Raw genomic sequence first — 27554 nt, 5'->3', positions numbered from 1 at the left:
TACAGACAGGAATCATCTCAATATGAGAGTACAGACAGGAATCATCTCAATATGAGAGTACAGACAGGAATCATCTCAATCTGAGAGTACAGACAGGAATCATCTCAATCTGAGAGTACAGACAGGAATCATCTCAATCTGAGAGTACAGACAGGAATCATCTCAATATGAGAGTACAGACAGGAATCATCTCAATATGAGAGTACAGACAGGAATCATCTCAATATGAGATAACAGACAGGAATCATCTCAATCTGAGAGTACAGACAGGAATCATCTCAATATGAGATAACAGACAGGAATCATCTCAATCTGAGAGTACAGACAGGAATCATCTCAATCTGAGAGTACAGACAGGAATCATCTCAATCTGAGAGTACAGACAGGAATCATCTCAATATGAGAGTACAGACAGGAATCATCTCAATCTGAGAGTACAGACAGGAATCATCTCAATATGAGATAACAGACAGGAATCATCTCAATCTGAGAGTACAGACAGGAATCATCTCAATATGAGATAACAGACAGGAATCATCTCAATATGAGAGTACAGACAGGAATCATCTCAATATGAGAGTACAGACAGGAATCATCTCAATCATTTACATTTAAGTCATTTAGCAGACGCTCTTAATCTCAATCAGACACGAATCGTGCCAGAATCCTCTAAGTATCAACTCAATCTGGGAGAACAGACCAGAATCATCTCAGTATCAACTCAATCTGGGAGAACAGACCAGAATCATCTCAGTATCAACTCAATCTGGGAGAACAGACCAGAATCCTCTAAGTATCAACTCAATCTGGGAAAACAGACCAGAATCCTCTAAGTATCAACTCAATCTGGGAGAACAGACCAGAATCATCTCAGTATCAACTCAATCTGGGAGAACAGACCAGAATCCTCTAAGTATCAACTCAATCTGGGAGAACAGACCAGAATCCTCTAAGTATCAACTCAATCTGGGAGAACAGACCAGAATCCTCTAAGTATCAACTCAATCTGGGAGAACAGACCAGAATCCTCTAAGTATCAACTCAATCTGGGAAAACAGACCAGAATCCTCTAAGTATCAACTCAATCTGGGAGAACAGACCAGAATCATCTCAGTATCAACTCAATCTGGGAGAACAGACCAGAATCCTCTCAGTTTCAACTGCACCTATACTATATGGATCAGAACCATTGATGAGTACCATCTCCAACTCAATATCTATTGAATGGTTTCTTTCTCATGGAACATCACTGGTTTCCTTGTCCCCATGATCTCAGCAGCCTGAGTAGGCCTATGGACCAGAATGATCTTTGAGTATTATCTATTGCCTGTGACTCTAACATCAAACGTTGCATAATTAACAAAATCACTACTGTATTGATTAAGTTCATGCAGAGGACATTAATGATCATCAACACATATGTTTGTTATGCCAATGTTTCATATAATTAGCAGAAGCCTTGGAGTAATTCAGAGGACATTGATGTTCATCACATTTAATGACAGCATTATATTATTGCAGACTGGCTGATTGCAGACTATTAATTTAGAGCAAACACTTTTGCCATTGACAAAAAAACATGGACTCTAAAATCAGCATTGTAGTTTGGGTTTGGGAGAACACTGGGGGGGGTGTCATTTTGGGTGAGGCCTTTAAAATATGACAGGTAACCAAATGGATGAAGGCAGGATTAATTAACTCTCTCTCAAGATGGGGAAAAGCTGAGGGAACGCAATAGCAAAGTCTGGCTAGAGCTCCCAAATCCCACTCATCTCTTAATTAGTTTCTTCACATCCAGAAAACAAGGGATGGGAGAAGGAGGAGAGGGGAGTGCAGAGATGGGGAGGAACGGGAGAAGAGAGGGGGAAAAAAGGGTCGGGAGGGAAAAGGAAGAGGAGAGAAGGGGAAAGAAGAGGCGGGGGATATGGTGAAGAAAAAGATAGGATGAACATGGAAAAGGATGGTGAAATGTGGAATATATGGGATTTTAATCACATAAAAGATGGCTTGGAGAGGTTCCATGGATGAGGGGGAGAATGGGGTGGGAGAAGCGGAATGAGGGAAGAGAGAGGAGGGAGGGATGATGGGATGGTAAAAGGCGTGGGAGGCAGACAGGGATAGATAGGAGACTAATTTATTCAGCAACTGCAGCTCCACACCCACTAGGGGATGGAAGAGGAGACGTATCAAAAACATGAAGGTGAATAGCATTGTTTATAACATGTAGGCTATGGCATGACAGGGGAGTTGGCTAAAACATAAAGCGATCTGTCAACCAGGATAGAATACATAGCAGGTTCTTTAATAACGAAACACATTTTTATTCACTCCTTTTAATGTATTCCCCCAATTCACAATCTCTCTCTCTCTCGCTCGCTCGCTCGCACACACACACACACACACACACACACACACACACACACACACACACACACACACACACACACACACACACACACACACACACACACACACACACACACACACACACACACACACACACACACACACACACACAGTGACATGGATGTTATGACTTGTAACGGCAATTATGTTGACAAGGTGAGAATTGGTTTACTACTAAACAGCTGTGTGGGAAAACTCACCTTAATCATCAGCTGACCGTTCTGTTTGTAACTGCTGACAACATACACACACAAACATACACACGCGCACACACACGCACAGTGTGTCAGGCCATGCACATTTAAAACAAAGAACCAACAAGGAAGATAACTTAATACTCAAACAGCTTATCTAGTCTCCAAAACAAACTAAGTTTCCTACACACAAGCCCTTTAAAGTTGGGCATTAGCATAAGACACACACACACACACACACACACACACACACACACACACACACACACACACACACACACACACACACACGCACACACACGCACACACACGCACACACACGCACACACACGCACACACACGCACACACACGCACACACACGCACACATATGCACACATACATACAGTGTTTTCACCCTTGAAGGTTGGGTACATTGTGAAACACACACAGACAAACAAACACACCCTTTCAAGTCCATAAGCATAACAGCAGATCTGCTAGCCCTTCTGCAGTGCCTCCATTCCCTCACCATGTGTGTGCGACGGTGAACCTCCTTTTTTTGTGGTTGCTGTTGTTGATCATCATGCGGCGGAGCAGGCGTGGAGAGTTCCGGGGGGAGAGGCGGGGGGAGATGGAGGACGGTGAACGGCGGTGGCCCCGGGTCCTCTCTGGCTGAAGCAGATTCTCTCTCAGGATTTTCACCAGGTCCTCGTTCAGACCGATATGTTTAGCCATGGGGGGCACTGCCAGGGTGTCAACCCCCACCCCAACGCCAGCCTGCTGGGCCATACCCGCCCCGGGTACACCACCACCACCACCAGAAACAGCCGAATGCAGTATACGACCGTCAGTCAACCTGGACGACCGTGTGCCACAGTCCACAAGCACTGGAGACCGTAGAAAACGGTCAGTAACAGTCTGGAACAGCTAGTGACCGTCCACAGCTAAAATGTCTAAAGCTAAACAACCAGGCAAATCTCCAATCCAAAATCGTTCCCCTAGTCCACTTTTAGTTTTTTTTACTGAACAAAAAAATATGTATTTCCTCCAAAAAGAAAAGGAAAAAAAGAAAAGAATCCTCACTTTTTTTCTTTGTGTCTCTCTCTTCCTCCGGCTGACGGATGGGTGCGTTCAGGTCGGTTCTGTTCTTCTGCTGGAGAGCACTGAGAGGTGCTGCTAAGAAGGCGTGACAGAGAGAAAGAAGGAGGGATGGGGGGAGGAGAGTGAAGGGGGGGTTCCTTCTTTTCCAGTTGTCTTTCCCAGCTTTAGCCAGCCCGGGTACGGTACGGCCCTGTAAGCCAGATGCAGCCTTGTCCAATGCAGCCCAGTCTGGTCCAGCTCGATACGACAAAGCCCTGTAGAACAGTTGGGTACAGCCCAGTCCAGTATGGTGTAGACCTAGTCCAGTGCAGTAACCCAGTCCAGTATGGTGCAGACCTAGTCCAGTGCAGTCCAGCCAGGTAAGCCAGTCCAGTTGAGTGCAACAGCCCAATCCAGCCCTACTCTGCCTCCCTCCGGTGCCTTGCAGAGCCTGGTGTAGACTGATGTCTGCAGGCTGTCTGTGTGCTAATAATCCAGCAGAGCAGAGTGGAGCAGCGCGGAGTGGAGCAGCGCGGCACGTCAGAGCCCAGTACAGCACTACCACTGTTACAGCTCTCCTTTCCCCTCATCTCTCCCTACGCTCCGCATTGGCAGCCTAGGAAATTCTGCTCCGACGCAGGGGGAGGGTGTGTGAGACCAAGAGTAGGAACATAATCAGAACGAGTAGAGGTTGCATGTGTATAGTGTGTGTGTAAAATATGATCAGGGAGGAGAAAGGAGAGTGTGTGATTGAGTGAGAGAAAGACAGAGACAAAGAAGACAGAAAGAGCAAGTGTCTGTGTTACGACGTTTGTCTGACAGCATGTAGGGAAGACTGTGTACACAGTATACATATGTATGGATGTACGCACATGAGTGAAAGCTATGTCACCTGTTAAATCCACTGCAAATAAAATAAAACTTAATTTGTCACATGCGCCGAATACAAGTGTAGACCTTACCGTGAAATGCTTACTTACAAGCCCTTAACCAACAGTGCAGTACGAACATAACAATAACGAGGCTATTTACAGGGGGTACCGGTACCGAGTCAGTGTGTGGGGGTACAGGTTAGAGGTAATATGTACATGTAGGTAGGGGTGAAGTGACTATGCACAGATAATAAACAGCAAGTAGCAGCAGTATACAAAATAAATGGAGGGGGTCAATGTAAATAGTCCGGTGGCCATTTGATTAATTGTTCAGCAGTCTTGTGGCTTGGGGGTAAAAGCTGTTAAGGAGCCTTTTGGTCCTAGACTTGGTGCTCCGGTACCTCTTGCCATGCGGTAGCAGAGAAAACAGTCTATGACTTGGGTGACTGGAGTCTCTGACAATTTTATGGGCTTTCCTCTGACATTGCCTATTATATAGGTCCTGGATGGCAGGAAGCTTGGCCTTAGTGATGTACTGGGCCGTACGCACTACCCTCTGTTGCGCCTTATGGTCAGATGCCTAGCAGTTGCCATATCAGGTGGTCATGCAACCGGTCGGGATGCTCTCGATGGTGCCGCTGTAGAACTTTTTGAGGATCTGGGGACCCATGCCAAATCTTTTCAATCTTCTGAGGGGGAAAAGGTTTTGTCGTGCCCTCTTCACGACTGTCTTGGTGTGTTTGGACTATGATAGATCGTTGGTGATCTGGACACCAAGGAACTTGAAACTCTCGACCCGCTCCACTACAGCCCGTTGATGTTAATGGGGGCCTGTTCGGCCAGGCCTTTTCCTGTAGTCCACGATCAGCTCCTTTGTCCTGCTCACATTAAGGGAGAGGTTGTTGTCCTGTCACCACACTGCCAGTTCTCTGTAGATGTGTTTTTCAGAGGGCGAACGGGCAAAACAAAAGATTTAAGCGCTTTTGAGCGGGGTATGCCAGGCGCACCGGTTGTGTCAAGAACATCAACGCTGCTGGGTTTTTCACGCTCAACAATTTCCCATATATATCAAAAATGGTCCACCACCCAAAGGACATCCGGCCAACTTGACACAACTGTGGGAGTCGACATAGGCCAGCATCCCTGTGGAACATTTTCGACACCTTGTAGAGTCCATGCCTCGACGAATTGAGGCTGTTCTGAAGGCAAAAGGGAGTGCAATTTAACATTAGGAAGGTGTTCCTAATGTTTTGTACACTCAGTGTATGTGTGCAAACAGAGCAATGAGAATGAAAGGTGTAGGTTATTCCTGGATAACTTGTTAGCTGGTGCAGCAGACAGAACTAAAAGCACACATTAGTTATTGATTAACCATTTCTAAAATGTATTTTACCTTTATTTAACTAGGCAAGACAGTTAAGAACAAATTCTTATTTTCGATGATGGCCTAGGAACAATGGGTTAACTGCCTTGTTCAGGGGCAGAACGACAGATTTTGTACCTTGTCAGCTCGGGGATTTGATCTTGCAAACTTTCGGTTACTAGTCCAACGCTCTAACCACTAGGCTACACTGCCACCGTAACCATTGAGTAACCATTGAGTAATGCTCAGCCCACTAAAATCAGAACACACTCATTAGTGAATCAGGACAGGAGTGACAGGCTGGCTGGGCTATGCCCCTTTTAAACAACACAGAATGAAGGGCAGAGACAACCCTTGTTGGTTCTCAGATGACCTAGCAGAAATCAAGGAAACAGAATGCTGTGTGGACTACAGCGAGAAGCTCTGATTCAGCTGATGATTGGATGGCTTTAAAATGCCTTGGGAATCAGGGTGTGGCTACGACCGACAGCTGAAAGCAGACCACTACCTCAAATCTACTGCTGATCATCTGAATAATCCTTACACATTTTGGCAAGTAGTGAAAGGTTTAGATTACAAAACAAGATGCACAGCTCTCTAAACAACTGCTGGTTGCCTCACAGCTGGTAAAACTTTTAAGAAACTTTTGCTTTATGCAGGCGGATTATTTGATAGGTTTAAAGGTCAACATGAGCTCCCTGTGAAATTACCTGACACTCCCGAGCACTCTTTCACCAGGTTCTGCTTCTCGTAGAGCCCTGAAAGCGTAAAGCCCTCCAGTGGCACTGATGATCTAGACCCCCGACTACTACAATTAGAGGCAGACATCATTGATCCCCCTTTAACATGCATCTTTAACCTCACCCTAGAATGTAATGAGGTTGTGGAAATCAGCGTTTGTCCTACCTCTTTTGAAAGCAGGTGATCCCACTCTACTGAATAACTATCGGCCCATATCTAAGTTGTCTATTCTGGCAAAGGTATTGGAGTTCCTTGTCAATGAGCAGCTTATGGCTGAGTGGTATGCGATGAGGTTTCTGGTCTGGCCACAGAACTGTCACAGCAACTTTGGAGGTTTTAAATTATGTTCACAGTGCCATGGACAGGAAGCAGCATTGTCTATCTGTATTTATAGACTTGGTGTTTGACACTGTGAACCATACTGCCTTGGTGCAGAGACTGAAGTGTGCTGGGAATACTGGTCATGCTCTGGAGTGGTTTGTGAACTACCTATCAAATCGAACTCATTGTGTTAAGGCAGATGGTAGTATATCGGACACCTTTAAACATTATTCAAAATAATCTGTACGATTTCAAACTTGTTCTGAATTTCTCTAAAACAAAATCCATGGTATTTTCCAATACTAAACAATATGGAAACCATGTAATCACTACCTTGGAAGGACATTCTATAGAGCAAATCAAAACATACAAATATCAGGGAGTTTGGGTGGATAAGAAGTTCAGCCTCACTACCCATGTAAAGAACTTTGTCAGGAAACTCAAGCTGCATTTTGGGTTTTATTACCAGCACAAAGCTTGTTTTTCCGTTGGCGCCAGAAAATAGTTGATTCATTGTACTTTTCGCTCTGTACTACAATTTATGGACTACAATTTATGTACAAGCCTCAAGCTCTACACTGAAGGCTCTTGACTCTGTGTATCATGCAGCCCTTTGTTTTTGTCACCAATCAGAGACGTCCATCTCAACATTGTGATATCTACAATGCTGTCGGGTGGACATTACTTGCAACATGCAGGCTCAAACACTGGTACATTGCTATTTAGAAGGCCATTTCAGGAAAACTGCCATTTTAACTATCCTCTCTTCTAGCTCGAACTGAAAACACGTACAAGCTCAGATCTCTATCTTGTTTTATTAAGAGTCGGGAAAATTATAACCAAGCATTTTATTTTACCTTATTTACCAGGTAAGTTGACTGAGAACACCATTTAATTTACAGCAATGACCTGGGGAATAGTTACAGGGGAGAGGAGGGGGGATGAATGAGCATATTGGAAGCTGAGGATGATTTGGTGGCCATGATGGTACAAGGACCAGATTGGGAATTTAGCCAGGACACCAGGGTTAGCACCCCTACGCTTACGATAAGTGTCATGGGATCTTTTAGTGACTACAGAGTCAGGACACCACACGTCTGAAAGACGGCACCCTTACACAGAGGGGCATTGAGATCAAATGTATTTTTACCAGAGGAAAAAGTGCCTCCTACTGGCCCTCCAACTCAACTTCCAGCAGCATATGGTGTCCCATCCAGGGACTGACCAGGACCAACCCTGCTTAGCTTCAGTGGGAAGTCAGCAGTGGTATGCAGGGTGGTCCTTTCATTACACAGCCCCCTGGTCTTGAATTCCCTCCAAACCCACCTAAAACCCCAGGACCTGGTGTCCCTGGAAGAGGTCAAAGGACCTCTAGATGAATAGATGAACAGGTTGTTGAGACATGCAGTTGTTTCTAGTTGTCACCCCATGTCACTAGTTTGCATTGCCTTATGTAAGGAAGCACGCTGTTTTACTTCACACACGACACACATGCCTGCACGCACACACATCCACAGTTTGTTTGCTGTTGTATTTGTACTGTTGCCAATGTCTTCCTGTCTGTGTTTTCTGTTTTGTATTACATAGTTTATTTTTATTTTTATCCCAGCCGCCGTCCCAACACAGGAGGCCGTTTGCCTCTTGCCAGGCCTTCATTGTAAATAAGAATTAGTTCTTAATTGACTTGCCTAGTTAAATAAAAAATGTAATGCTGGGAATGTGTGTGTGTGTGTGTGTGTGTGTGTGTGTGTGTGTGTGTGTGTGTGTGTGTGTGTGTGTGTGTGTGTGTGTGTGTGTGTGTGTGTGTGTGTGTGTGTGTGTGTGTGTGTGTGTGTGTGTGTGTGTGTGTGTGTGTGTGTGTGTGTGTGTGTTTGAGTGTAATGTTTCCACTAGGATTTTTTTCAGCAGCAGTGGCAAAGTCATCATAGGGGGTGGCGTGGTAGTGGCCCTGGCAAATTCTGCAGTCTCCAACCAAATATTTTTTAGGCCTTCCTCCTGGCCGCAGAGACAAAATGTTCTGTTTAAAAGCAAATTTCCTTCAATTCTACACATTTTGCTATTGGGCCAAGATAAATAAAATCAGTTTGAAAGCAAATTTCCTCTCAGCCCCATTGTGTGCAGTTTTAAAGTAACTGTCCAGTGAAAATCCCACTTTTAAAAATGTATAGTCTGTTAACTAATACCCAAATAGTGCTGAGCAGTTAGTGCTTTTTGAGGTCGGTTCAGTTTGGTTCGATTATTAAAAAATAATCAAGGTTTTCGAACCACAAAATTGCATTATGTGGGTTGAATTCTGTAACAACACAGTGACTGCCCATACTGCTTATCACCATAATTGATTCATATGACTTTAATATAATATTTCAGTTGTTGTGTATATTATATTTGTTTTATTTGATTACTTTATTATTTCATTCCAAGTCATCATCTCATCTCTATAGAGCTGCTGCCTATGCTGTCTGACAAAATCATAATTTTAGTAGTTCTTCAAAGTAAATAAAGCATACTTTTATGACTGCTGAATACCAACTATCAATCACTTAGATCAGTGTTTCCCAAACTCAGTCCTCGAGACCCCAAGAGGTTCATGTTTTGGTTTTTGCCAAGCACTACACAGCTGATTCAAATAATCAAATGTTGATGATGAGTTGATTATTTGAATCAGCTGTGTAGTGCTAGTGCAAAAACCAAAACGTGCACCCATTGGGGTCCCCAGGACCGAGTTTGGGAAACACTGACTTAGATCATGTGTTTTCAGTTTGAGATACCTCGCGAACCAACTGCTCTATCGCTCTAGAACACACCATCTTCTGTCTCTTTTACGTATAAGGCGTAAAAGAAACATATACCGGACAAGTAGGTGCGCAATGCATTCTGGTCATAGTTAATAACCAAGTTTTCTGTGCTAAATTACACTGAATGTTGTTGCATGTTTCATGAGCTGAAATAAAAGATCCCAGACATTTTTCATACGTACAAATTTGTTTACATCCCTGTTAGTGAGTATTTTATCCTTTATTAAGATAATCCATCCACCTGACAGGTGTGGCATATCAACAAGCTGATTATACAGCATGATCATTACACAGGTGCACCTTGTGCTGGTGACAATTAAAGGCCACTCTAAAATGTAAAGTTTTGCCACAAAACACAATGCCACAGATGTCTCAAGTTTTGAGGTAGCGTGCAATTGGCATGCTGACTGCATGAAACTCCACCAGAGCTGTTGCCAGAGAATTAAATGTATATTTTTCTACCATAAGCCGGTTTAGAGAATTTGTCAATACGTCCAACCGGCTTCACAACCGCAGACCACATGTAACCACGCCAGCCCAGTACCTCCACATCCGGCTTATTCACCTGCGGGATCGTCAGATAGGGGTAGGCGGGTAGTGCTGAGGAGTATTTCTGTCTGTAATAAAGCCCTTTTGTGAGGAAAAACTCATTCTGATTGGCTGGGCCTGGCTTCCAAGTGGGTGGGTCTATGCCCTCCCAGGCACACCCATGGCTGCGCCCCTGCCCAGTCATATGGAATCCATAGATTAGGGCCTAATTTATTTATTTTACGTGACTGATTTCCTTATATGAATCGTAACTTGGCAAAATCTTAGAAATTGTTGCATGTTGCGTTTATATTTTTGTTCATTATCATTTACTGCAATTATACACATTTTGCCATGGCTTATGCCATGTTCTTATGCTATCTGAGTGACTCAAACATTATAACAAAATCAATGGCAGCCCCATGCCATGACATTATTTGAATTTTAGATTCTCCCTGACTGTTTAGTTATTCTCAAAGATGATCTTATTTAAAAATATATTGCTCCATTATATTTTCTACATAATTAATATTTGGTTTTAGTTGTTTAGGTTTACCCTGAAAATGTTTTACCATCCAGAAGGAGAAAAAAAAAAAGTTTATTTTTAATATCATATTTTTGGGAGTAGCGACATATTTTGGGGAGTAGCCACCGCTAAATAAATATAGGGGAAGCATTTTGAGTGTGTATCCAAAGTAGCTGTGTTAGTCATTTCAAATGGACCCCTTACCCCTACACTATAGATGGGTGCTTCACCAAGTGGATGTCTGATAATGAACTTGCTTTCACCTGCCCAGGGAGAAGACAAGGAGAGGAATTCTCTTCAGACTATTGAGTTTCACCCTTGTACTGATGAGCTCAACATTAAAGGAGAGCTGATGTCATCTCTCACATAGCTCCTAGAAAAAGGCTCTCAAATCACTCCACTACTGGTTCTCTCTTCCCTTACCACAGTGACTTTATCTCTGCTATTCAGGAATTGTGACTGCCTTAACCTTAAGCAATGTCATCTTCAAATAGTTATCATAAAAAAATGTGAAGCCCTAATGGTGTTATACTGTAATAATGTATCAATTATGCATCTCAGTATCCAGTGAAAAAGAAAGACTCTACACACTCCTTTTTTGCACTGATCAACATTTATAGCCTTGTTGGATATCTTGCGTAGGCTCAAAGCGATTCGCTATTCTTATGTTCTTCCATTCTTCTACAGAACCATTTTTCCAACCATTGAGAGTGGAGAGAACAGGTAGTGAAATAGATGACTGAAGAGGCCATAGTATGAATCCATTTCTCTGACCCCATCTCTACCCAGCAATGTTGAGCCTGACCTCACTGTCCTCCACAAGCCAATCTGTATGAGCAAACCCATATCTAGTTTACTGTGTTCCTGTACACAATAGGAACTATGGAGCGATTTCAGTGGCAACAGAATTTTTTGTTGAATTCAATCATTTTGAATTTGCATTAGGTTATTGAATTTGTAATGCACAAATTGAATCATTGAATTTATAAATGTAACTTTTATTTCATGATTTGAAACTGAATTGAATGAATATTGCATTCAGTTTTAAAATGTAATTTCTATTTAATTGAATATTCAATTTCAACATTTACAGTGGCAAGAAAAAGTATGTGAACCCTTTGGAATTACCTGGATTTCTGCATAAATTGGTCATCAAATTTCATCTGATCTTCATCTAAGTCACAACAATATACAAACACTGTGTGCTTCAACTAATAGCACACAAATGATTGTATTTTTATTGTCTATATTTAATACATAATTTAAACATTCACAGTGTAGGTTGGGAAAAGTATGTGAACCCCTAGGCTAATGACTTCTCATAAAGATAATTGGAGTCAGGAGTTACCTTATCTGGAGTCCAATCAATGAGACGAGATTTGAGATGTTGGTCAGAGCTTCCCTGCCCTATAAAAAAACACTCACAAAATTTGAGTTTGCTATTCACTAGAAGCATTGCCTGATGTGAACCATGCCTCGAACAAAAGAGATCTCAGAAGAATTGTTGGAAAGGGTTACAAAAGTATCTCTAAAAGCCTTGATGTTCATCAGTCCACGTTAAGACAAATTGTCTATAAATGGAGAAAGTTCAGCACTGTTGCTACTCAACCTAGGAGTGGCCATCCTGCAAAGATGACTGGAAGAGCACAACGCAGAATGCTCAATGCGGTTAAGAAGAATCCTAGAGTGTCAGCTAAAGACTAACAGAAATCTCTGTTAAAAATTGCGAAAGAGCATCTGGATGTTCCACATCGCTACTGGCAAAATATTCTGTGGACAGATTATACTAAAGTTGCTATCATCGACGTAAAAAATAATTCCCAAGACATTTTGCAGGAGAATGTAAGGCTCTCTGTCCGCCAATTGAAGCTCAACAGAAGTTGGGTGATGCAACAGGACAACGACCCAAAACACAGAAGGAAATAAACAAAATAATGGCTTCAACAGAAGAAAATACGGCTCTGGAGTGGCTCAGTCAGAGTCCTGACCTCAACCCGATTTGAGATGCTGTGGCATGACCTTGAGAGCGGTTCACACCAGACATCCCAAGAATATTGCTGAACTGAAACAGTTTTGTAAAGAGGAATTGTTCAAAATTCCTCCTGAACGTTGTGCAGCTCTGATCCGCAACTACAGAAACATTTTGGTTGAAGTTATTGCTGCCAAAGGAGGGTCAACCAGTTATAAATCCAAGGGTTCACATACTTTTTCCACCCTGCACTGTGAATGTTTACACGGTGTGTTCAATAAAGACGTATCATTTTTTTTGTGTTATTAGTTTAAGCAGACTGTGTTTGTCTATTGTTGTGACTTAGATGAAGATCAGATCAAATTTGATGACCAATTTATCCAGGTAATTCCAAAGGGTTCACATACTTTTTCTTGCCACTGTATATATTGAGTTTCAATATGGTAGATACTGCATTAATTGTCTGTGTATCAAGTTTACAAACAATCATTTCAAGTTGATCAAAGTTGAATATATTCAACTTCTCAGATGGATTCAGATTCAGTTTCCAAATTCAGTCCTCTAAATTCAGATTCAAAACCAGAGACAACATCCTGGTACTTTGCCAGCCAGAAAAGGTAGAGGAGAACAGATCGAATCAAACGCAATCAAATTTTATTGGTCACATACACATGGTTAGCAGATGTTAATGCGAGTGTAGCGAAATGCTTGTGCTTCTAGTTCCGACTCTGCAGTAATATCTAACAATGGTCAAACACAGGTAGGCAGTCAAAAACAAACAATGCCTCAACCATACAAACAGAAATAACTTAACTAAATAGGGAGCTGATGAGACCAGGTGAGAAACGAACACAGGTGAAATCAATGAACAAAAATGAAAGACAGGGCTACGTTCCAGAACACAAAGAAACAGGGCTACGTTCAAGAACACAAAGAAAAAGAACACAAGGTTGACTAAGAAAAGAAAAGCAGAACCTTACTGGATGAATAGAATATGTACATATAAATATGGATGGCGTGCGGCATAGGCAAGATGCAGTAGATGGTATAGAATACAGTATATACATATTTATCATCTCTGTGATAAATATAAGCTTCTGACGGTTTCTGAAGCCAATGTGGCATGTTTCATTTTAATTTTTTAATGAATTGTGCTCTAGCGTTTGAACTAAACCTTTTTGGCTATAAACTATTATGACCCCATTCTGGAAAGCTAACAGGCTGACCACACCGCTTGCGTTGCAAAATACATTTAGAACTCTATGTTATTCAATTATTGCACCCACATTGCTCGCGAGCGTCTGCATTGTCAAGGGCTAAAATAGAAATCAGTTCTATTTCTGACGCAGATCGTCAGTCCTGCCTCTCCCATCTCCTCATTGGTTTATAGAAGCAGGTACCCACGTGCCATCTCCTCATTGGTTATACCCACGTGGGTGACTGAAAGATAAATGAGGTCAGTGGCGGTAATGCACCTAATTTATGAAAGTTGCCAATCGCAATATAAAGTCAAGAGAAGAAAAGGCCTGGAAGGAAGAGAGATGACTAGAAATGATTCGGTTGACCGTTTTATCTGTGGATTAAGTGGCAGAGTAGAGGACCTTGTGCATTTCAGGTAAAATAACAACTCAATGTTTATATCCCAGGACAAATTAGCTAGCAACAGCAAGCTAGCTAAATAGGACAAATTAGCTAGCAAGTGCAAGCTAACTAGCTAAATTGCCATAAATGTTTAATGCTTTTCGACCTGTCTCCAAATTAATATAATTGGTTCAGAGTTTGTTTTGATATTTTAACCTGCGTGTCGTGATCGTGTTTGGTGTGGGGGGACAAAATAAATGTATGCACGAGGGCGCACGCGCGCAGCCGGTTTGGGTTCCGTGTAAGACTCTCTGGAACATGCCTGGAGTTCCTCTCTATGATGATCACAGCCCGTGCAGGACACGTTAGAAGGGAGTGTCATAGAAACCACAATTTGGCCTCCATAAGAATATAGTTGAAAAACCCTGCGTTTGATTCTATCTGTTCTCTTTTACCTTTCCTGGCTGGAAAAGTACCAGGATGTTGTCTCTGGTTTTGAATCTGAAGTTTGAAAATTGAATCTGAATCAGTGGCGATCCATCTTTAAGGGATGGTGGGGCAGTACCAGTCAAAAGTTTGGACAAACCTACTCATTCAAGGATTTTTCTTTATTTTTACTATTTTCTACATTATAGAATAATAGTGAAGACATCAAAACTATGAAATAACACATATGGAATCATGTAGTAACCAAAAAAGTGTCAAACAAATCAAAATATATTTTAGATTTTAGATTCTTCGAAGTACCCACCCTTTGCATTGATGACAGCTTCACATTCTCTCAACCAGCATCATGAGGTAGTCACCTGGAAAGCTTTTCCAACCGTCTTGAAGGAGTTCCCACATATGCTGAGCACTTGTTGGCTGCCATAGATTTACATTATAAGTGCCTATCCAAGAAGGCTCAAGGTCATTGGCCACAGACAAAATTATGTCAAATCACGTTATATCTACCGTAGCTTTGATTGGACTGATCATGTCAACATCATACTTTCAAAATCTTAGCTAGCAAGCTAGACCAGCAGTCATCGTCATGAATCAAGTCGACAATCTACTTGCAAATCCTTTTTAATCCTTGTCATATGAAGAGAAATTATGGATAAAAAAGTGCTCATCGGCCATTGGACAAACATTACACAACAAGTGGGAAATCGCAAGTTCAACAATAAGTGGTTTGGAAGGAATCAGTGGCTAACTGCAACTGTTGCAAAGCAATCACTAGTCTGCTATTCGGTGGAGAGGGTGTGTGGTCCAAGTCTGGGATCAAGGGTCTCTTTCCAAGATTAAAAGGATAAACATTTACATGCAACACCATGGGCCAGAAAAGGTTGAATACATTGGCCATGCTGTCAATCCAACATGACTTCTGCCACGTTAAAAACAACTAGAATCTCAGAACTGGGATATCTCAGATTTCAGTGAGATCAAGACAACTGGTAACTCTGACAAAAAACGGGCTCCGACTGGGAAAATAAGTTTTGAATGGTCATCCAACTCGGAATTCCAAGTCGGAAACTCAGGCCTCTATCTAGAGCTCAGACCTGAAGATCACTGACGTCATGATTCAAACCTTGTTTTTTTCCGAGTTCCCAGTTGTCTTGAAAGCACCATCAATCCAGAGAATGCCAGACCTTGATGACAAAGTTTCATTACCAAATTTGCCCAAAAGATGGACCGCCGTGCAACCTTCCTGTTCAAGTGAGCACAGCACAACAAGGTGAGTCCAAAAAAAGTTTAGTATGCTGCTGCATAAATTATGTAATATGCCAGGGAGATATGTATACTGTAGATAAGAAAGTAATACCAAGTGAGGTAAGTTGTTAGTAGCCCATGTGCCTCACCCTAGTAATTTGGTCCCTTTCCCCTCATAACTTAGCTTACTGTTCTGACTTGGTGGTGCACATGTAGCCTATAACCTGTTTTAGAGAAATGTCATCACTGAATATTGTAAGAGCTTTCATTGTCTGCTTATATGCCCCCTTTATTTATCCTCCGGTTCTGATGTGTACAGGGAGAACACTGTAAGAACGACCTTTGTTCTGAATTATGTCGCTGTACATTTCAAAAGTGCTGAACAAATAGTTATACCGACTACATCCGTCTTAGCTCGCTCATTAATGTCTTCATCAAAATGACGGATTGCCTCTTATCTGCTCATCGTTCCCTTTTGCCATAGTTTGTACAAGTCAGCCATATTTCTTTTAAAAAGGCAGTAAATGAGGCGGAATGAACTGTTTCTCTGCCAGACAAGGCTCAGGACCTCACAAGGCTCCACTGATAGCCAGGTGAAGCAGGGTAAGAATTCACTCCATGGTGCTGGAAAGAAAGCTCTGCTGTTGGGACAGCTTTATGTAGGCCCTAACAGTTTGTGGGCACCGTTTGACACCGTTATAGTGCAATTCATGTATTGTTTAGTGTTGTGTTGATGCTTTGCTGGCATGCATAAAAATAATATTTTGGGGAATTTGCCCCACCAAGATTTACATGCAAAAATCGCCACTGATCGGCTTACCTCTGAAAGGTTTAATATATCAAACTTTGATAAACTTGAAATAATGGCTTGTAAACTTGATACGCAGACAATGAATGCAATATCTACCATATTGAAACTGAATATATAAATATTGATATTACATATTAAATTACATTTTAATTGAATTTGAAAACGGAATGCAATATTCATTCACTTCAGTTTCAAATCATGAAATACAAGTAACATTTATGAATTCAATAATTAAATGTGTGCATTACAAATGCCAAAATAATGCCAAAACAACATCCTAATACAAATTCATGAACACAGTAGGAACACTGGCATTTACAAAGTCTTACAGCAACCTCTTGGATCTGGGACAGAACAACTGGATTCATCTTTAACCTTGCGATTGAGACTAGCTGCTATGTGTATCATGAGTATACTAAGATGTTGTGAGAAGAAAAATAATATCCACCCCTCTTTCAATGCTCAGAGCGTTTCATCCAGCATCTTTTCAACCACATCTCTTGGAGCATGGTGTGTACACAGTGTGTGGGTATTTCTCATGTGATATTCTATATACCCTCTGCTTCTGTGGATGTGTAAACTGTACTGTTTATCAAAGTGAGGAGTACACAGTATTCAACCTCTCATCTACCTCTTCACTGTACTTAGGTATGCAGCCTTGCGTCCATCCTCCTCTTACAGGCTATTTACAGAGAGAAATGACTCAGGGAAAGGCAGATACACTCCGAAGATAACAGGAAATGACATAATCACTTTCAGTCTAGAACACCAGTGGTGTATCACTGACTATGTTTTATGCAGATCCTCGCAGTTTATTATACAGGTCAGAATTAGCAAGGAAGGATAGTCTACGTAAAGGATTTCAATTATGAAAGCACACTGATATGTTAAGATCTGCAGGAAATGTCTTGTGTAGTCAGTACTGTACACTCATCTTCCATCTCTATCTCCTCTCCTCCTCCATATCCTTATGATAACCCCATAATCATGACTTTCATCAACATCAGCATTGCAACCACTATCATCACCATCATCATTATCATCGTCATCTTCCTCAACACTGTAACTCAGGTTTGCGGATGCCCGTGAGAGTCTATACAGCCACCACCTTCGGGCCAAACAGTGTCATTACAACAGACCAACAGACATCATGACTGGGAAAGTGTTTTAAAGAGGCAATCAGCAGTAGAAACAATAAAAAATCCCTCCCCGCCCGTTTATGTAAAAAGCTGAGGTATGGGGCATGAGATATTTAACCACACTCAAATTCAAGGAATGGAGGTTTTGACGCTGTTTTGAGGCTGTTTATTTACATTTACTTTGTTTACAAACATCGGAATGAAACAAGCATGTATTTTGGGTTATGATGGGGTATGACAGCTGAACTAAGCTCATTAGACATTTATAAGTTATATTCTTCAAGAATCAATGGGTACATATCATACATTTTTAAGTCCAAAAGTTGATGTAGCAACAGCTGATTGCCCCTTTAAAGCTACAGTAGTCTGTCAGTCAGCTAGGTATTGGTACACTGCAGCCTCAGTTGAATTTGATTAATGATCATTCATCACCGATTGTTCTGAACAACAGTTTTCAGTTGACTAATGTTGATGAATGGGAATCAATGGTTGTTTTAACTATAGCCTGTGGTCTATCAACACTGCATTGTGTTTGCACCCTTACAGAAAAAACAAATGATGTCATGTGGAAAATCACATGTTTTTGGAATACTTCACATGTGAAATTCATATGATTTTTCCCTAAGGGCAGTACCCACTCTCTACTTGTCCCTCCATTCCCTTCGGTCTATTTCTCTCTATCTTCCTCTTTATCTCTCTCCCTTCTTCCTCCCTCTCTCTATTCTATATTGCCCTCTCTCTCTCCATTTCTCTTTTCCCATCTCTCTCTTCCCTCCCCCCCTGCCTGAATGACGTCTGGTTGTATTTCACCCTCGTTACCAGGGGCAACCTGGATGGAAGGAGACAAGTGGATGTGTGGAAAGAAAGAACTGGCTCAGGGCTTGAGACACAAAAGGGGAATGAAAAGAGACAAATCTGCAGGACTCACAACTCCCTGCTCAGAACAAACAAACACACACACAAACACACACACACACACACACACACACACACACACACACACACACACACACACACACACACACACACACACACACACACACACACACACACACACACACACACACACACACACACACACACACACACACACACACACACACACACACATTCTCTCTCGCTTCTGTCTTCCAGACAGTCTCTCCCTTTCTTTTTCCCTTTCTCTTTCTCTCCTTTCACCACACACATACAGACAGAGACACATATACACAAAGTGCCATATCCAAGAACATAGCCTCTATGATATGGAAATATTATGAATCCAGGATACAGCACACAGTGATGGAAGATGCTGCTCTCTGCTGGTTACTTTACAGTACAGTATCTTGTAGTGTGAATTCATTTTCTTGGACAGAGATGAGTGGTTCTTATGAAAGCTTGTTTCTGTCACACAAAAAGACTATCAGGTAAAGACATATCTCATAATTTAGAGAATTCAACATAATGTATTAGCCTGGAAGGTAGTACTAGTCCTCTGTCCCGAGGCTAGTATGGGGAAGTTTATTGTCCAATATAATGGGGAGATACTAAATTATCTTAGGGAGTCTAGCAGAGTGAAAGGTAGAGATTCTTCTGATTTATACAAGGCTAGACATGGAGAGGAAGCTTCATTCAAATGGTGAGAGAGAACCAAGGTGGAGAGAATCAGACTGTTGGAATCCAAGCCTCTGTCTCCCTTATGTGGATATCTTCTACAACTGCTTCCCAGCAAAATCCAAACTATGACCCACAACATGAAACAGAAGGTTCCGAACAGAATAGTAGACTGTAGCTATGATACATAATGCATGCATGCTACATTTGCATGAAAGAGAAGAATCAGCACTCAATGAAAGTTGACTTTACATATTGAATTCAAATTGTTGCAACCTGCCACAACCCCAAACTAAGGAGAGAATGAATTTGCTGATAACTTTGGGGGTTATGTGATAACTGGCTGATATGTCATAATACACAGAATAAAGCCAGTATAGCTTACTAAACAAATGTTTATCTTTAAACTTTACACAGCATACAATATACAGTACCAGTCAAAAGTTTGGACACACCTACTAATTCAAGGGTTTTTCTTTATTTTTACTATTTTATACATTGTAGAATAATAGTGAAGGCATCAAAACTATTAAATAACACATATGGAATCATGTAGTAAACAAACAAGTGTTAAACAAATCAAAATATATTATATATTTGAGATTCTTCAAAGGTGCCACCCGTTGCCTTGATGACAGCTTTGCACACTCTTGGCATTCTCTCAACCAGCTTCATGAGGTAGTCACCTGGAATGCATTTCAATTAACAGGTGTGCCTTGTTAAAAGTACATTTATGGAATCTCAAATATAAAACACTCTTGGCACTCTTGGCATTTTGATTTGTTTAACACTTTTTTGGTTACTACATGATTCTTCCATGTGTGTTATTTCATAGTTTTGCTGTCTTCACTATTATTTCTAATGTAGAAAATAGTAAAAATAAACAAAAACCCTGGAATGAGTAGGTGTGTCCAAACCTTTGACTGGTACTGTATATCATAAAGCCTACATCATAAAACTCAAATTAGAATACGTAGAAATGATCATTTGACCAATAGAGGGCAGGCTTTGCTCAGAAACCACTCGAACATCCACATTGAAACAGCGCTCTTCTTTTGCATCAAATTCTCATTGGAGGCATAGTATTATAGACTTTCAACAGCCACTGTGTCTGACCACAATAGAGCCAATGAGTCTAGCACATAAGGCTACTGGTATTGAGACTCTCATGTAAAGTATGATAGGACATGTGATAATGTTTACACTATCAAATGAGCTTTAAAATCTGACTGAACATTCACTCAACACCAAGGGGTTAACAAAACCTCAGGCTTTCTAAGATATCAAACAGCACTTAAAAGCCTCTTCTGACATACACAAGAGACAACACTCTCAGAGTTCCAAAAAGTTATGGGCAGAGTCAGAAAGATGGCTGTCAGAAGTATTACAATGTAAACTTACTTTTAATCTGTCTGTCTGCATATTTCAAGACATGGCATATGAGGATGCAGTGAGATACCCGATGGGTTGGACGATACTTTTCTCGTCAATCATCTTGAAAAATACATATTTTCAAAATTAGAAAACAACCAATCCTCCATCGTTAACACAATGGAAAGGTCAAATGCTCTATTATCTAAATGTTGAAAGGGTGTGGGTGACGGAGAGAAACAAAATGATGCAGTTTGAGGCCATGTGGCGGAGAGTGATGCGGGTGCTGGAGATGGGGGTGTGAGTAGGTGGGTCTGGGCAGAGGTGATGTTGTGGATATTTGTGTGCATCTGTATGTTGTCGTTTGTATGTGGATGTTTTGTATTGTAAAAAAATGTACGAAAAAAAAAAAGTAGATAGCAGAGGTGGCCTATTTGACCTGTCCTTCCTTGTGTTGCACTGAGTGGTTGTGTGTCTAATACTATGAAGGCTGACAGTTCTCTCTTTTCACTATTTTTACAGTTTAACATTGAAGGGGCGTTCGCTGCAGGTGACTCACCACACTGATATAAAATGAGAGTGTTTGGCTGGCAGCGGAGAGAAAAGTCCACTGTAATAAAAACATACAGTTAGGTAATAATGTCTGGAGGCTGTGAGTTCTCAACTATTCCCTGACTCTATGAGCAATCAAATATTAATTTCTTATTCTGACTGAATGTAGAATTCTACCTTTCTTCTAGTGATGGAAATGACAGCACCATCAACAGGAATATTTAGATGGTCCCAGTCTGCAGTCCACTTTGAATAGACTATACGTTTGTCTTTACATAGCCCCCAAACTACAACTACACAGAGACAACTGTTCAGACAGGGTAAAACCAACCAAACTCAGCATCTCTATAGCTAACTCCACCATACTCCCTCATCCACACAGACCTACAGGGATAAATCAAATGTTATTTGTCACCTTTATGTTACCAGGCAAGTCAGTTAAGAACAAATTCTTATTTAACAATGGTGGCCAACCCCAGCCAAACCCTCCCCTAACCCGGAAGACGCTGGGGCAATTGTGCACCGCCCTATGGGACTCCCGATCACAGCCGGTAGTGATACATCCCGGGATCGAACCAGAGCCTTAGACTGCTGCACCACTCGGGAGCCCTAAAATGTGTTGAATACAACTGGTGTAAACCTTACTGTGAAATGCTTACTTACCGGCTTACTTAACTAACAATGCAGTTTTTAGAAAATACCTAAAAAAGTAAGAGATAAGAAAAACAAATAACTAAGGAGCAGCAGTAAATAACAATAGCGGGGCTATATACAGGGGATACCGGTACAGAGTCAATGTGTCAATGTGCGGGTGCACCGGTGTCAAGGTAATTGAGGTAATATGTACATGCAGGTAGGGTTATTAAAGTGGCTATGCATAGATAACAGAGTAGCAGCAGAGTGGGGGGGAGGGGGGGGGGAAATAGTCTGGGTAGCCATTTGATTAGCTGTTCAGGAGTCTTATGACTTGGGGGTAGAAGCTGTTTAGAAGCCTCTTGGACCTAGACTTGGCGCTCCGGTACCGCTTGCCGTGTGGTAGCAGAGAGAATAGTCTATGACTAGGGTGGCTGGAGTCTTTGAAAATGTTTAGGGCCTTCCTCTGACACCGCCTGGTATAGAGGTCCTGAATGACAGGAAGCATGGCCCCGGTGATGTACTGGGCCGTATGCACTACCCTCTGTAGTGCCTTGCGGTCGGAGGCCGAGCAGTTGCCATACCAGGCAGTGATGCAACCCGTCAGGATTGGTTCAAGCCCTGAAAGAGTTAAAAGCAGTGTCCTCTTGGTGTCCCCGGCAGGGATGGCCAGGATGGCAGTGGGCTGGCAGCGTGCTCATCATCCATTCAGAGTAGCCTTCCTCCCACTCCCCCCACCGCATCTCCCTGCACTGTGAGAAGGTCACCCCCTGAGCCCAGCACCCCTCTGACAGGTCCAGAAATGACACAGCAGCATTCTGGAGGATGCTGCATATATTTTTGATTTAGATTACTTTCCCCTTAAGAGGCATTAGAAGAAGACAAACATGTATGTTACCAATTGAACGACATCTATTGTAGGATAAATCAATGTTAAAGTTGACATAGGTGGCCATATATGGATGTAAATGTTACTTTATGAATTGGTTAGGTAGGCTTCTTCTAACCCATCGCTTTCTACTACATATAATAATATGATTCGATTATATCTTTACATTAAAAACCAAAGTCTATCAGAATTCCAGTCATTCCAATAAATGTTATACCTTGATCTTCAAGAATAGGACTTGGAAATATGGAAGTATAGATTAGCCAAATTGTTTTACCTGAGCATAACCCCAAAACTAAGGACTTATTAGCCAGCCCTACTCTGTTGTTTATGATTTTGTTGTCATGGAGGACTGATTGGGCTCATTGATTCGTGTTGAAAAATAAATGCTGCGCTCATGGAATGGCATGCTTTGAGCACTACTGAAAAGTGCTATTTACATATGAAAAATGAATGCCATATGCTGCATTTGCTATAGGCCTATTGTTTACCTGTTAGTTGGTGAAACTGTGATATCTTCATAATATGCAGCTGTTTAAAGGGCAAATCCACAGATGAAACAATAACAAAACCGTCACCCGCCTCTGTTTTGGTAAATAGCTGAGGGATGTGCCTGGAGAAATGTAACCACTCTCAGATTAATAGACAGAGCTATGGATGCAAGGACTGACCATCCATGATATAAAAAGGATTGTTTTAACCATGTTATGAGGCTATACAGTGTTTGTTTACATTTACAACATTTACAAACACTGGAGAAAAACAAGCTTATATTTTGGGTTCTCATGGAGTGTGACAGTTGAACTAAGCTCATGAGGCATTTATAAGTTATATTCTTCAAGAATCAATGTATATACACTACCGTTAAAAAGTTTGGGGCCACTTAGAAATGTCCTTGTTTTTGAAAGAAAAACACATTTTTTGTTCGTAAAAAAAAAAAAAGAAAAATCATCAGAAGTACAGTGTTAATGTTGTAAATTACTATTGTAGCTGGAAACGGATGATTTTTAGGCGTACAGAGGCCCATTATCAGCAACCATCATTCCTGTGTTCCAATGGTACGTTGTGTTAGCTAATTCAAGTTTATCATTTTAAAAGGCTAATTTATCATTAGAAAACCCTTTTGCAATTATGTCAGCACAGCTGAAAACTGTTCTGCTAATTAAAGAAGCAACAAAACTGGCCTTTAGACTAGTTGAGTATCTGGCGCATCAACATTTGTGGGTTCGATTACAGGCTCAAAATGGCCAGAAACAAAGACCTTTCTTCTGAAACTCGTCGGTCTATTCTTGTTCTGAGAAATTAAGGCTATTCCATGCGAGAAATTGCCAAGAAACTGAAGATCTTGTACAACGCTGTGTACTACTCCCTTCACAGAATAGCACAAACTGTCTCTAACCAGAACCGAAAGAGGAGTGGGAGGCCCGGGTGCACAACTGAGCAATAGGACAAGTACATTAGAGTGTCTAGTTTGAGAAACAGACACCTCACAAGTCCTCAACTAGCAGCTTCATTAAATAGTACCCGCAAAAAAACTGTCTCAATGTCAACAGTGAAGAGTCGACTCCAGGATGCTGGCCTTCTACGCAGAGTTGCAAAGAAAAAGCCATACGTCAGACTGGCCAATAAAAAGAAAAGATTATGATGGGCAAAAGAACACAGACACTGGACAGAGGAACTCTGTCAGAAGCTTCGAAAGCAATGACATAATTTTCTGAAATTTTCCAAGCTGTTTAAAGGCACAGTCAATTTAGTGTATGTAAACTGCTGACCCACTGGAATGGTGATACAGTGAATTATAAGTTAAATAATCTGTCTGTAAACATTTGTTGGAAAAATTACTTGTGTCATGCACAAAGTAGATGTCCTAACTGAGTTGCCAAAACTATAGTTTGTTAAGAAGAAATTTGTGGAGTGGTTGAAAAACGAGTTTTAATGACTCCAACCTAAATGTATGTAAACTTCTGACTTCAACTGTATATATTGAGCAATAAAAAAAAACTTTCATTCCATAGGCTGGGATCCGCACTATGCAGCTGTTGCAAGAGAAAAATTTTTCACTGGCTGTCCACTGGTTTCAAAAACAATGATTGATAGGCAGCTTACACTTCCTGAATTCAACCATTATTGGGTTCAAATACACATTTAGATTAGTGAACAGCCGTCCACAGCAACCACAATCCCTAAGGTGCAAATAGCTAAATGAGAGAGCAGCAGTGTGATTCACATTAATGCGCTATGTATAAATCAATAATAAGTGATATCCGTATCGCCGTAGACTACGCCACTGCTGTCATCCTTACCTCGAAGCGTTTATTCAAGTTGGATAATCTTTGGATGCCGACAGCAGTCGCACCATTGGAACACATAGCAAGGACTGTAGCCTACAAAAGCCTATTCCTGCTCTTTTCCCACAATCCATTAAAAACATTTTGTGTGTCATCATCTGACTTATGGTCAGACTCGCTCAGGTGGAACTTAAATTTGCGCTTTTTTTCAATGCTGATTTGAATGTCATTGAGAAAACAGAGAAGTGTCAAAGATGTTTTCTTCTCGCAAACATTCTTTCTCAATTTAAAAGTAATCCTTGAAGTAATCATGTAGTTTTTCAAAAGTATCTGTCATCTGATTACAGTATTTTTGCTGGTAACATAACAGATTAGAGTTAACGTTTTTTTGTAATCCCTTACATGTAAAGGATGTAATCCGTTACTCCCCAACCCTGTTCATACCTAACTGACTTTACAACTCTCCCTGAATGCAGCCAGGTGTATCAAACACCTTGTACTCTGGAATACAACACATGCAGCAGCCATTGAATGTCTCATAAAACAGTGAGTGCTAGTTACTAAAAACAGGGTTGTTCTATTCTACACCAGGTTCTTCAGTTCTCATGCTACTCCTCTCTGCCACCAGTCCCATCAGGCTGAATGACAGACAGTCTTTCTCTGTCTCTCAGATGTGTTTATTTTTGAGAAACACTGTGCTGTGCTGGTCTGGACAGAGAATATTAGATGTTATTTATCGCCCCGCTCTCTGGCAAAGACACCCATGATTAAAAGACAGAGGATAAAAGGGGGAGGGGTGGAGAGAGAGGAGGAGGGAGGTGGGGGAGGCAGGGAGGATGGGAGAGAGAGCGAGGGAGTGAGGGTGAACAGGCGCTTGCCAAGATAGAAAGGCGAGCTGTCTTTAACTGATGTGAAGTGGCAGTTAATGGAAGTGGATGAATATAAATTACCCGTGGGGGGGTAGGGGAAGGAGAAGAGAGAGGGAGAGGGAGAGGGAGAGAAGGGTAGAGAGAAAGGGAGAGAGAGCGAGAAAGGGAGAGAGGGGGAGAGAAGGGGGGTAGAGGTGGGAAGGGGTTGTCGAAATAGCCCATAGACCATAGTGGTAAACAGTTAACATCCTGGTTACTCCGTCCCCAGTCAGCAGTGATGTATTTATGTGCCAGGTCAAGGTGTATGTCCCCAGGGCTCAGGGCTGTAGGCCTGTAGATTTCTGATGGCGGAACAGAGACCATACTGTTCCCCTCAGTCAGAGTTTTACAGGAACTGACAAAAAGGTTTGTTTCATTTCTTTATATCCACTACAGGTCCAAATTGTATGAATCGTATTCTAATAAAACTCAATCGTCATGGAAAGATAGTGCCTGTTTAATAATGATAACTGTTTTTGAAAATGTGCAAATTAATTATTCCGACTGAGTAAGAGTCAGTCTCAGTAGCCTGAGGCAGTGTAATGTTCCCAGTGTGTTTCTGTGGTGGCGTGACACAATCAATCACAGAGAGCTCATAACCACCACCACGAGGAAGCAGACTAGATGAAAACACCTTACTGATAGAGCTAATGTGGACCTGATGATTAACTACATAGCTCAATATCACACAGCCGTCATCACATCCCCCTTCGGCAGAGAAAGCAAATATTGAAACTCATGTCCAGTTATTACTCTTTTACAATTCACGCACCCATGTGTGTCGGTAGCACGGTACAGGCTCAGATTTCATAAATTGGCTTTGATTTGCCAAAAGCTCCTGTCAACAGCATCCAAACCACACTGACTGAACTGTGGGCTCATTCTTTGGACGCTTCATCAGAAAGGATAGACTTTATTTTTGCCGATCGGATTACACATTCAGCCACACTGAATAATGTATGATGTGGGCTCCTCTCTCTCTCTCTCTCATTGCTATGCTACTATGACATGGAGTCCACCCTTCCCCAGGTTTTGATGGAGGTAGTTCTATATGAAGCAGAACCAAAGAACCTAGGTTTAGTGTTTAATGGTACCCACCGAGAAACATACAGTTAACTTAAAAACAACACATGGGAGGTTACACCACAATCTACATAAATAAAGTGATCCCACTCAAAACTTAACACATTTCCCTTGCAAAAAGAGGGAGCAAATCTTCCTTGCAAAATAGATCTGATCTGACTTAGCCTTTTTGACTTGAGTCAATAAGATGAGCTAAAAAGACAACGTAGTGGATCATGAGGCAGCGCTGACCGCATGT

At 41.5% G+C, this 27554-nt stretch overlaps 1 protein-coding gene across 3 annotated transcripts in view; it reads right to left on the bottom strand.

The window, feature by feature from the left end:
• The window catches only part of LOC139577053 (3',5'-cyclic-AMP phosphodiesterase 4D-like), a 257186-nt gene that overhangs the window by 168140 nt on the left and 61492 nt on the right, over nucleotides 1–27554 (bottom strand). Inside the window, exon 1 of one of the 3 annotated variants that reach the window (XM_071403798.1) lies at nucleotides 3111–4214. The exons of 1 other annotated variant lie outside the window; for it this stretch is intronic. In XM_071403798.1, the coding sequence (XP_071259899.1) occupies nucleotides 3111–3370 (260 nt within the window). In that variant the 5' untranslated portion in view covers nucleotides 3371–4214. Of the gene's footprint in view, nucleotides 1–3110; nucleotides 4215–27554 lie in introns of those variants that run through there. One more of the 3 variants, XM_071403793.1, reaches the window with a different exon arrangement.

The sequence above is a fragment of the Salvelinus alpinus genome, chromosome 5 (assembly GCF_045679555.1).
Source record: "Salvelinus alpinus chromosome 5, SLU_Salpinus.1, whole genome shotgun sequence".
NCBI classification, from domain to species: domain Eukaryota; kingdom Metazoa; phylum Chordata; class Actinopteri; order Salmoniformes; family Salmonidae; genus Salvelinus; species Salvelinus alpinus.
This window is presented reverse-complemented; position numbering and strand designations above follow the sequence as displayed.